The 12,239-nt window shown below is 38.3% G+C and overlaps 1 protein-coding gene across 1 annotated transcript; it reads right to left on the bottom strand.

Moving 5' to 3' along the window:
• Nucleotides 1–7,952: 7,952 nt before the first annotated feature.
• On the bottom strand, nucleotides 7,953–10,145 carry LOC149225788 (3-phosphoinositide-dependent protein kinase 1-like). The gene is made up of 4 exons (XM_089380017.1): nucleotides 10,002–10,145; nucleotides 9,095–9,100; nucleotides 8,356–8,954; nucleotides 7,953–8,166 (listed from the first exon to the last, which is right to left on the bottom strand). Exons 1-4 carry the CDS (start codon nucleotides 10,143–10,145, stop codon nucleotides 7,953–7,955), a joined length of 963 nt encoding a protein of 320 aa, XP_089236143.1.
• Nucleotides 10,146–12,239: the final 2,094 nt, after the last annotated feature.

Here is a 12,239-nt window from a genome sequence, read left to right as displayed (position 1 = left end):
CATAGACACACATGAGCACATGAGTTTGTAATACCTTCATTCATTAATTATTTAACTGAGATCACTCACGAGTGATTTTCATATCATTGGTGGCTATGATCTTTTGGTTTGTCATAATGATCCACTATGTATTCCTCGTGGCCATGTCCTAGCATTTCATGTCATGGATCCACTTTCTCATTTTCCTTTAGATTATTTATCTATTGATCCTATGGAAAAGGGCCCCTGGGGGATTCTTGGATTTTTAGGAGAGTGAAAAAAATCCTCTTCTTAAGAATCCACCTCATCTTCTATCCTGCATTGATCAACACATATTGCAGTTGAAGGACATCTTCAAGTCTATAACCAGCACACTTACTAGGTGATGGGTCTTGGGGGATCTCCTCATTTTCATTAATCTAATTTTTCTTCTCTTATCCCATCAACTCCAAAACTACAAACTTATTACCTTGGGGGCCCATATCCTTATTTTTAATTAAAGAAGAAGCCTACGCCTCAACCATTTTTTTTGGAAAGGGAGGGGCTTTTCATCCTGCTCCATTTGTCTTTGAGGTTTTCAATATTACATTTTGACAATTTGGACCTCACTTGCACTTTGATTGTTTCCATTGTTCACCCTCCTTGAGTTACTTCTACTGATCTTTAATTTTTGGGGGGAATTCATAGTGAAGTTCCCATATTCATGGCATGATTTGCACTTAAAAGGAAATTGATCATAATCAACCTCTCAAGAGGAAAGTCTAGTTATTTAGATTGAGGTGCACTACTTCAAGCAAACTCTTATCCAAATCCACTTCAACACATATATATGCACATGTAAAAATCCCTTCCTATGGTTTGGCATGATCAATATATCATCCTAGGGCATTACCTATATTTCGAAATTTTTCTTCATTCCAACAATCAAGCGGAAAGTGGGGTAACTTGACCCACACAAGAACTATTGAAGGAACATCATTCTTAGGATTAAAATTTGGACTCCACCTATCCACATATGTTCCTTAAGAATCCATAAAATATAGCCTACTATGGAATATGAGATTGGAATCTACCTTCCCCTCAAAGAGAAACATGAAAAACCCTTAAGCATAGAAAGAAATCGGAAGGTGCCCCTATTGAAGAATCTAGGGAAAATTAGGTGTAGTGTGATTCTTCGTTACTTGCTAACAATTTGTGGAGTCTTTTTACTTTTCTTGTTAGCTTAATGTTCTCTTCTTATTATTAATGCATGTGTGTGTACTTCATCAAATTTCTACCAAAACATAAGAACAAGAACATAAGATGTTGGCTCTCTGTCAGGGCCAAAACCTCTCTTCTCTTCAGAGGAAAACCCTTTCGTGAATTTCTCTTATTGAAAATTTTATTGATTAATTCCAAACCCTAGACCCATGACAAGAATATCCTCCAAGCACAAGTCAACTCCTTTCTTCTTTATTCACTTTGTTTCCCGGCACATAGGCTTCCTTCTTTTGACACTTTCCCCTCAGCACTTCGTCCTCCTTCTTTGTTCTTGTCTAGAGATAAACCTTCCTTAAGTGAGCCTTCTAGATGAAGTGTTCCTCTTCTATCCCTTGCTCAAGTAGACTTCTTCTTGGACCAAGTGAGATCCTTCTTGATGTATGGGTGTATGACTATACTACTATTCTGTTGCCCTAGTTTTCTTATGTGTGGAGGGTACCCTTAGTGAATTAGGGTCTTTTCACCTTCGCTAGAGAGATAGGCTCCTTTTCTAGGTTTGGGAGTCCTTTTAAACTTTATTTCTCACCCAAACAATGATATTTCATGGATTGTTCACTATATATTGTTATTATGTAGAAATACCCTTCTCTTTTCCGCATGTGTCACTGTTTATAGCCCTAGAAGCAATCCTCTTCTCCTCGACCTTATTCTTTCTTCCTTCGTTTGTGAGAGTCTCTTCTTCACTCTTAGAGGGAGGCCTTATAGACCTTAATTTCTAGCCAAAATAGTGATAAGTATGGGACTGATGTACTATTGTTGTTATGATGGTAGAGAGACCTCTTTTCTTCACACGTGTGGTTGTTTTTGGCCCTTAGAACAGCCCTCTAACCTTCGATCTTGTCTTCTCCTTCTTCATTGCACTAGAGGCTCCTTAAACTTGTCTTCATTTCCTCCTTTCTTGGCTTCCCTTACTCGCTGATTTCAGAGATGATTTACGTTGTCTTGGAGAGGTGAAATGACCCTTATATATAGGTGTTTGCTCTTTCTTTTAGGTTGACTTGAGGCTGACTTGACTTTTATGCTTCGGATTTCTTACTTTTAGGATGTTGTTGCTTGGAGGAGGCTTTTGACTTCGCTTGGAGGTATTCTCTTGACCATAATACATACACATACAAGGTGTAACATGCCCTTAAGGTCTTAAAACTTTTCTTTGACTATTTGACTCACCTATAGCACTTTAACTAGTGCTACACCTATTTCAATGAGCAAGAAACTCATGACATATATTATAAAAATAATATTTCTTTTCTTGAATAAATACAAATATCAAAAGTACATTTATGAAGACCAAAGCTAGTTACATTTCTGTCAAAACTCCCTCTTAAATAGGGAGGTATTCATACAATATTCCAAGGTGATTGGCTATTATCAATCTTGAAGAATTCACATAAGAGAAACTGGATTTGTAATCCATCTGTTATAGCATCATATCCATCAACATTGTCATAGTGCAAGGCCTTGACTAACAGCTCCATCTCTCTACGAGACCGTGAGCTACAATGTTGGTGAGACCAATGATTTATAGACACCTTCATCATTGTCTCTCAAGGTACATACCCACTCGGGTGTTCACTGAGTATGCCCTTCTAGGACTATTCTTGCCTTGGGTTCCCAGCCCTCAAAGAATATATGTCCTCTTGCCTACTCTTGTCTTGGATGCCCTACACTTCCTCAAAGAGTATCGGATGCCAAATGATTACCCAATCCTCCCATTATTTCTTCCCACGTGAAGACAAGAATGTTGTGCCTATCATGTATCTACATTTCCCTTCATGGCCTTCATTTAGACTTACAGCTATCAGTCTTAGTCTAGTGCATGACCCATGAGATGGAAAAACACAAATCTCACTCCTTGTAATTAGGGGTGATTCAAGAACTCCTTCTTGATCAGGGATCAGTCAGAGCTCCCTCTTAACTAGGGACTCTTTCATTCATCAGTAACTTCTTCTTCGGGGGTCCTTCAGCTGCTTGTTCACCTTCCTTTCTTTGATGTCACGAAGTCTTTGTTTTAACTTCTTCTAGGTAGGGCACCATCCATAGATCACTTTCCTTCCTAGTTTTTCATGTCATTGTTTCCTTTGTGGAAAGTAGCTTTCTTGTCATACATCAAGTTTTCTTGTCATCTTGGCTACTCCTTTGTCATCTTGTCCATGCTTTGGAATACTCTTCTCATGGATGCTTCATTGTACTTGCTTGTTTACATGCTTCGACCTAGTAGCCCATCATGACTTCATCTTGATATTCTTTCAACATTTCTTTTTCTTTTGTTGGATGGCTTCTTCATCACAACATCTTTGTAGAGTATAATCGGTTATCTTCATCTTCAATATCTCCAAGGCCTTCATAAGTATCAAGGGTCCTTTCTTTCTTTGTCAAAGTTGTCATGCCTTCTTTTGGCAGATATCTTCAAAGATTTTTGTTATATAGTGATTCTCGGTGATCATGTTGTTCTTACATGCTTGATCTCTTTCTTCATTTGCTTCTTTATTAGCTAGATAGGTCAACCAACGTATGTTTCTTGTGAGATTATTTCTTCCTTGCTGGCTTCCTAGACTTGTCAGCATTTCTTCTTGCTTCTTAGTCATCAACCTTATACTCCTTATTTGAGCATATCCTTTTGTTAACCTTCATTGCATTGTAGTACATGCCTTCGAGCATGTCCTTGGTGAAAGAGATTCTTTCATACTTGATCATGTTATAGAACTATTCCCATGACTCAACAATATACAAATGATAACATGACTAAACCTTGATGCATACATACCTCATCTTGATTCTCCTTTGATCATCTTGGCTTCATTTGGTTGTCCTTGGTGTGGCCCTTCTTGCTTCATCTTAGCTTTTCTGCATGTCATCCATAGGATCTTAGATACCCTTGTTAATCAAGGTTGTCATTGATGTCAATATGGCAGTGTTTGTGATGGAAAATTCTTGTGATCATAATGTTGCCCATGAAGGACCTAAGGACTGAATACAACATATGGAATGAATATATATATATATATATATATATATATATCTATATATATATATATATATATATATATATATATATATATATATATATATATATATATATATAGATATATATATATATATATATATATATATATATATATATATATATATATATATAGATATATACAAACATAATAGAAGCAATAAACCCAAAGAGGAAAGCCATCAGGGAAGCCATTGGAGGATAGGAACAAGAGCCATCAAAAGAGTAGCCATCGGAAATCACAGAGAAGCCATCAGAAAGCCAAGCAAGAGTAAGAGCCATATCGGAAGTATTGCATGTAATATATGCCCAAGAAGAACTGATAGGAAGAAAACAACGGAGGAGCATAAATAGAGTTATTGGAGGTCACAGGAAGATAAGCCACAGGAGCAACAGCTATCGAAAGAGCGGAAGAGTGAAGAGAAGTCACAGGAGATCAAACCCAAGTGCTTGCAGAAGAAGAATGGCGGAGGAATAGATTTGGATCATCAGATCGACAAATCAGTCAGATCGACGGTGATTAGCAATTGTGGGGGTAGGAAAGTACGGATTTCCTTGATCATGGCTGAAGTCCCGCACTCAATCCTAGCCATCGATCTCATATTCAACTCTTAGATCACATTCAACTGTGGGGGTTAAGGCCGTTTTAATCCTTGTGCCAGTCGAAGTCCCACAAACCATAGATTGTGATATAATACGTGGACCCGATGCTCCAATAGAACACGCCCTAATGTAATATCGTGTCCGCCTCATCAGAAGTCAATGTCACACTAAAATTGTGATTGTGATAATACATGCGGACCCGAACAGGTTATAGTAACAGCCCTAATATAACATCGCATCTGCCATATCGCAAGTCTTATAGGGTTGTCATGGTAAAACCTTCGATTGCGATATAATATTGTGGACCCGCTGCACCATTATAACATGACTTTATACAATATCGCATCCGCAGTATCACTAGTTTCTAAGGGATGTCAAACCGTTGATTGTGATAAGTGTGTGGACTTGCCAGATTTATTAACAATTGTTTAATATCATATCGCATACGCTATGTTGCCAGTAGAGGAATTGGCTATGTTATGTGCAAACCTCCGAAAGTTGCGATTACAGGATTAAAGGAATAACTCTGACTTTCATGAAGGTTGAGATTATAGAGGTAAGGTGATAACATGGTCGGCCCCTTCACCTTCAAATGAGTCATTTCGATTCATTGGAAAAACACATACATACATATATATATATATATTGAAACGCTTCACTTCTGTGAGGTGTATCAGGCATCTACCACAGAGAACAAGGAAAGTTCACAACTCATGAACTTGAAAAAACAGAGGAAACCGAAGGGCTAGAGATGCAGAAGGTGTAGTAGAAGTCGAAGGTCTGGCAGATGTAGAAGGTGCAGTAGAAGTTGAAGGTCTAGCAGACACAGAAGGTGCAGTAGAAGCCGGAGGTCTGGTAATTGCAGAAGTTACAGTAGAAGTCAAAGGCCGAGTGGAGAAGGAAGCTAAAGACAGAGCGGGAGGACAATCTTTTGACCTGATTCATCTTGAAAGATAGGGTTGGAGCCCTTGGGGTTGGTGCCTTAGAGTTGGAAGGATTGGTGTCTTTGGAGTTGGTGCTCCTAAATCCAAGGTTGGTTCCTTGACAAGATAGGGTCGAAGCCTCATCAAAACCAAGTTGGAGCTTGGAACACATTTATATTTTATTTATTATTTACTCAATAAAATTATACTTATACATTTCTCTATTTAAATTTTGAATAATTAAACTGGTAATAATAACAATTGAAAGAAAATATTGATTCAACCCCCCCCCCCCAGTATTTCCAACAATTGGTATCATAGCCAGCTTCTTCATATCAGCCTAACAGCTAGAAGAAGGATTCTTAATCACAATGAGAAATTAAGAAGTGTCAGGAAGACCTCCTCTGTGTGATGGCACAAATTTTGGTTTTTGGAAAAAAAGAATGTCCTACTACTGAATGTCCCTTGGACCTGATTAAGATGAAAGGAAATCTTACATTGCAAATGCAAAAGCCTTAAATTCCATCACTAGTGCAATCACTGATTTTGAATTTATAAAATTCATGAATTGTGACTCGACCAAAGAAATATGGGATAATCTAGTTAGCTTATACGATGGGGACTCCAAAGTTAAGAAGGTAAAGCTTCAAACTCATAGAAGACAATTTTAAATTCTGAAAATGGATGATGAAGAAGATATTGCATCATACTTTCTCCGAGTAGTTGAAGTGGTCAACTCTCTTAAAGGATTGGAAGAAAACATTGAAGAAAGCACTATTGTTCAAAAGGTCTTAAGATCTTTCCTAGATAGATTTGACTCCAAAGTAAGTGCTATAGAAGAAATGAAGGACCTACATACTCTCAAGATGGATGAACTTCATGGAATCCTCATTGCCTATGAGATGAGAAAAGGAAGCCCAAGTTCCAAATTTGCAGCGTTCAAAATGTTATCACAAAACCAGTACTAGGGGCTGCAACCAAGCAAGGTTTCATGTAACTGTTTCAGACCAGACTTTAGACTAGGAATTAGCCTTCCTAATCAGAGAGGGCTCTCTCACAGGCTTTTGATAGAAAATTAATCACAACAACAGAGGGCTAACTCTTCACACATTTATAAAAATATAGCTGGCTGGACATACATCAAATTAGTCTTCATTGGGCTATGGAGTCTCTCACAGTTAATAAACAAAATCACAGTCATCTCATGGAAGTCAAGGCTCTTTGCATCATCAGATGTTCAAACATAATTTACCTAAATCAAAGCTTGCTAAACATACAGGAAGTCAGAGCATTAAAAATGAATTCTGAGTGATGTTCAAACATGCTTCACCAAAACCCACAGCTTGCCAAACACACAGGAAGTCAGAGCATATAATATGAATTCTGAGGGATTGTGCTATAACAAGGCTGTAAAAAGAACATTAAGAAACTAAACCATCATCACATTTGAACACAGTGATCCATTGAGAATCTTGAGAAGAAACAACCTGTTTTACCATTACTGTAACAGTCTTTACATATGCTCAAAAAAAACTCTGTTTTTGTATATACAGTCCAACCCCTTTTACATCCTACATTGATCCATATATAGGCAAGCAAACTAAACCACCTCGAGCTTCCTCCTCCAGCATGAGGGGAGCCTCGAAGGTGGCTATTAACTATTCCTACATGCTATTTAATTAATGCATTAATTACAAACATGCTGGGCTGTAATTACATAAAGTCCTAATCAAACTAAAACACTAATTCTTTTCTCCTCGCAGGCTTGATGCTTTCTTGAATGCTGTGACAGCTGTCCTCCTTTAGTTAAGTTGAGATGGTTGAGCTTACAGATGCGATGAATGTTGACTTGGGATGCTAGAAAGCGCTGATGGCTCATTTAATGACCAGAAGGTGTGCTCCTATTTATCGGTTTCTGTCTCCCAACATTCTCCTAAAACATAGCAGCCTGCTCCCAAATCTTTTAATAACCTCAAGTATGGAATGCTGACATGTTTCTGATTGTGCTGTAGATGGTATTGATAAACAAGTGTTTCTCTTCCTTATCTCCTGCTCACGGTATCACACTAGCTGCTCTGTGCTTTTAAAATCATCACCTACAGCAGTTTCGTAGCGCGCTACGAAACTGCTGTGTGATTTCAAAAAATACACTCTTCCTCTCTGGTTTTCTAAATAATCACCAGTGTTCATGGCTTAAGCACTTGATTGTTTTGAAAAGGTTTGCTTGCAACAAATATCTCTCCTGAGGAAAAACTTGTCTCCTCTGTTAAAGGACTCTTGGAACCTCCCACAACATCCATGTAAGGTAATTTACTGCGTACTGGACCGTCCACAGAAGATGAGTAATAATGTCTTGATCCTTCTGTTGGTATAACCTTTTGCTCAAGATACTCCTCACACCTGAAGGAGATAGATTTGTCACATACCACAAATAAATTAAGCCTTCATAAATCCCAACTGGAACGTAAAGTCAGTGTAGTATTCCTTGCTGTCTTCAAATCTTCAAATGAGGTGATCCTTTTTAAAGTACAGATCTTAAAGTTGGAAGAATTCAACACTTGGACATTAAGCTCCTTAAGATTATCATACCAAACTATCTCACCCTTCTGTACCAATTTGACTAGGTCTACATATATCAACTTTGGCTTGTCTGTCAGCATCAGCTGCATCTTTTTGTTGTAAAGTTTCCGAATTTTCTTAACCAATGAAACCATCACAATGAACTCCCCTGGATCTAGAAATTTCTCCCATTTAGAGTCAAAAGCATCGATAGTATAAAATTTAGCCTTGTGCTCCTTATTCTCTACTGCCACTGATGATGAGGCCAACTCTTTCTCTTTGGGAGGTGCTTCATCATTAGTAGAACCATATCCAGCATGTGAAAGAAACCACCCAGCATCTTCAGCTTCATCTTCCTTGTCAACAGTTAATGGTGGGGCTAACTTTGGAGCCAGCATACCCCTAACATTATCCCAGTCAACTCTCTTGAAGAAAGGATGACTCTTGAGAGAAGCATACCCTTCAGGGCCAGAAGCCAATCTTTTAGATGGGTCCATATCCAGCAAACAATCAATAAGGTGCCGTGCTTCATAAGAAAAATATTCAGGAAATTTGAAACCTTTATCCATGATCCTTTGGAATGTGAGCCACTCACTGCCATCTTTAAAAGGTGATATGTCAGACAGCATCTGATACAAAGTGCAACCTAGTGCCCATAGATCGTTTCCAGTTTGTTTGAGTTTTCCATCCTCATACCATTTAGCGCAGCTAAGGCCTTCGACTTACTGTATACAAAATAGCCCTTTCCAACTCTAAAAATCATCTTCACCTGAAACTGTAATATGAATTCAAATAAAAAGAATCATAACTGGCACAGAAAGGAAAACATTTAAAGAGTATATTCCGGTCACCACTATTTGGCAAAGTGCTCCAGTTTCTCTGATATAAATTGCACAGCCTCTGACTATTCGTGCAGCACCATGGCATTCAACTGCTGGATGTATGAATTCTCCCAGCAACAAGGTATTGTAAGTAACAGAGGAAATATAGTTCTTCATGGGCAAACTTATATTCTGCTTCTTGAGACTCTGTTTTTTTAGGCCATGAAGAACTTGGTTAATTTAATTCTCAAATTTCAGAGTTGTGATATGAACCGGTGAATTAAGTAAAGCCGAGGATCCATCTGTTTCTTCTGGAAGCAACCTAGATCTTCTCTGTAATATATTATGAACAAATGAACTCCCTTTCTGAGAAAACACATCAGATAAAGTATTTACTGCTTGGAAGATATCATGAGGTTAGGCACGAGTTGCAAACGAACCGCCAGATGGAGATTCACTGGTTTTGTTGTCTGCTACTTGAATTCTCCGCCATCCAATTGTCTCGATTCTGTAGGCTCCGGAGAAATAAATTGTAGGCCCTTTCTTATGTGCCCCTTAACATCATTCACGGTCATGAGGATTCGATTTAGCATGATACCGAGGACGTGGATGTATATAGATCAGCCAAAAGGCTAAACCTAACTCCTTCAGCGCCATCTGTATTATGATTCACGTCGGTGCCAAACCAATGACCTGAAATTTCGTTCTTGTTTAAAAGTGCATTATGTCCACATTAAATTACATTTAACTTTTATCCTAAGATTGCTCAGATATTTTACGAGGATAGAACGGAAGTCTTGAACGAAAAGAACCCTGTTCGGATGGCGCAGGTGTATATAGTAACATCTTCATTACCTTTCGAAGAACTTTTAACCTTGCTACTTGGTCTGCCAATGACAATTCACCACGAACCAATCCCATCAACGAGAAAAGATCAATGCTCTCGACGTTTACTAAATCTCCATTTATTTCTATCAGGGATTTTCCTGAAGGCACCATGCGCTAATTGGTAATAATTTCATCTTTGATTAACTGATTAAGCTTCATTCGAGACAAAACGAAACCAAATTTGGAAAATTTTGGTTTATTTCTCGCACAGAATGCAATGGACCAGAAACCAGAACAATCCTCTGAGCTGTTTGATGTCCTAGATCTTTCAGTTCCCATATATCTTTTTCTGTGCAGCAGTGACTTTACAAAGTGTAAGGTATCCATTGGAAAAAGACCAAGCACAATATATAGGAAAAACATTTAACCTTGGGTACCATATTTTGCAGTGAAACAGAAACAAGGAATTCAAGAGTTCCAAGGCTTTGTCTTCTAAGAAAAGTAGCGCATCTTTGGAAACATCTTCCAATGCAACGACAAAACGGTCAAACCTTTGCTTTAGACAATCTTCCTTAGAGGTCACTTATGACCGAAAAATCAATCATCCTCAGATTGAAAAGCCGAAGTATCCTTATCTTTATCCTTGAACAAGGTGTGAATATGAACTTTATCATAAATATTTTTCAAATCTTTCAATCCATTGTGGCGCCCTGTTTTGTGAAAGAAGTTACAGATTGTGAAAAGACAATCCCAAATATCAAACACTCTATGTTTTATGGAATTTAATAGATTCTTTGTCTGGAGGATTCAACACAAAATCTCCTGCAAGTCTCCCACATTAGTATGTACATCTTTCACAATCACCCATGAACCAGACTTCAGAGATAACTCCCTTAATGTACTTGATGCCAAACCCACAATAGCTGCATCATCATAGGGTGCCTCCTTGGACACACTGTCACTGCCCTCATCAACATCCCTGGAGGGAAGCAAAACTCTATACAATAGGCATGCTAGGATTTAGACCTTCGCTGAAAACTTGAACCAATTCCCAATTTCGTAGCACGCTACGAAACCACGCAAACAGGTAGCGCTGCGAAACTGCTAAAAATAATTCAGGCGCTGCGAAAACACCCACTCTTTGAGCTAGACCAAAAATTTTGACAACAGCATTTTCAGTGATAACAGTGGCTCCACTTGGGATAGTGTGCCCTTGTGGTGCGCTAAGAACATGCAGCTCCAGTGCCTTATCCATTGATTTGACAAACAAAAATTTGCCTGACCAGCATGATTGTAGGAGAAAGAAAATTATATCTACTGAAAAATAAATGCTCAGCCAACTTTGAGCTTATTTGCAATTTACCTACCTGCCTACCCTAACCATTTCAACTTCTTCAGCTCAATCAATATGAAACTTCCAATGCAGCCAATCATTAGCCTCATCTGATATTTGATTTCTTTGACTGTCCTGGAGTTCAGGGTCAATGTGATAGTGTGATGACCTCTGCCACTGAAATCTTATCTGACTGTATCGGATTTCAGATCCAATGTGATAGTGTAAAGACCATTGCCACTGAAATAGTCTCTGATCTTCATATGAAATCTGAAACACTGGAGAGTAAAACTCTTCCATATAATCAGCTACAGGATCCCAGAACACATGATCAGCTTGTCCTTCCACGACACTTTCCAGCTGTGTAAACTGATCTTCAACCACAGTGTTCAGTTCCTCAATCGTAAAAGAGAGGGGAACCAGCATAGTCTCCTTGCGTTCAGTCATAAAAAATTTCTGGGAATAATGATCATGATCATGAAAATTGTATGCCTGAATTTGTCCTTCTAAACCTTCAATTTCTTTCTCAATGTCTTTGGCAAATTCATCAAAAAATTTCATCTTATCCTCTGACTTGCAGTCAAAAGATTTCAGATATGAGGACAGGGACAAAGAAAAAGATTCATTTGTTTCTTCTTTATTATGATCATCATTCCACTGTTTAAAACCTTCAACTGAAGGAGAGTTTACTTCCACCTCTGACCTATCTATCCATTCCTCCAAGAACATAAGCCAAAAGTCTGGCAATGACTTAATGGACTTGGCAGGCAAGCATTCAACCCACTGTTTGCATTTCCCTTGGAGTGAATCATAAAATAACCTTATGCAAACATCCTCATGTTTAACTCTAAGAAGCTCAGCAAAATGACAAAAATCTGAAATATGATCCAAGGTTAAACTCAAATCTTCTCCGTTGTATTTGGGACCATTCC

Source organism: Pinus tabuliformis, chromosome J, assembly GCF_031772625.1.
Source record: "Pinus tabuliformis cultivar Carrire ecotype Pingquan chromosome J, CPIR1, whole genome shotgun sequence".
In the NCBI taxonomy this organism is placed as follows: Eukaryota; Viridiplantae; Streptophyta; class Pinopsida; order Pinales; family Pinaceae; genus Pinus; species Pinus tabuliformis.
This window is presented reverse-complemented; position numbering and strand designations above follow the sequence as displayed.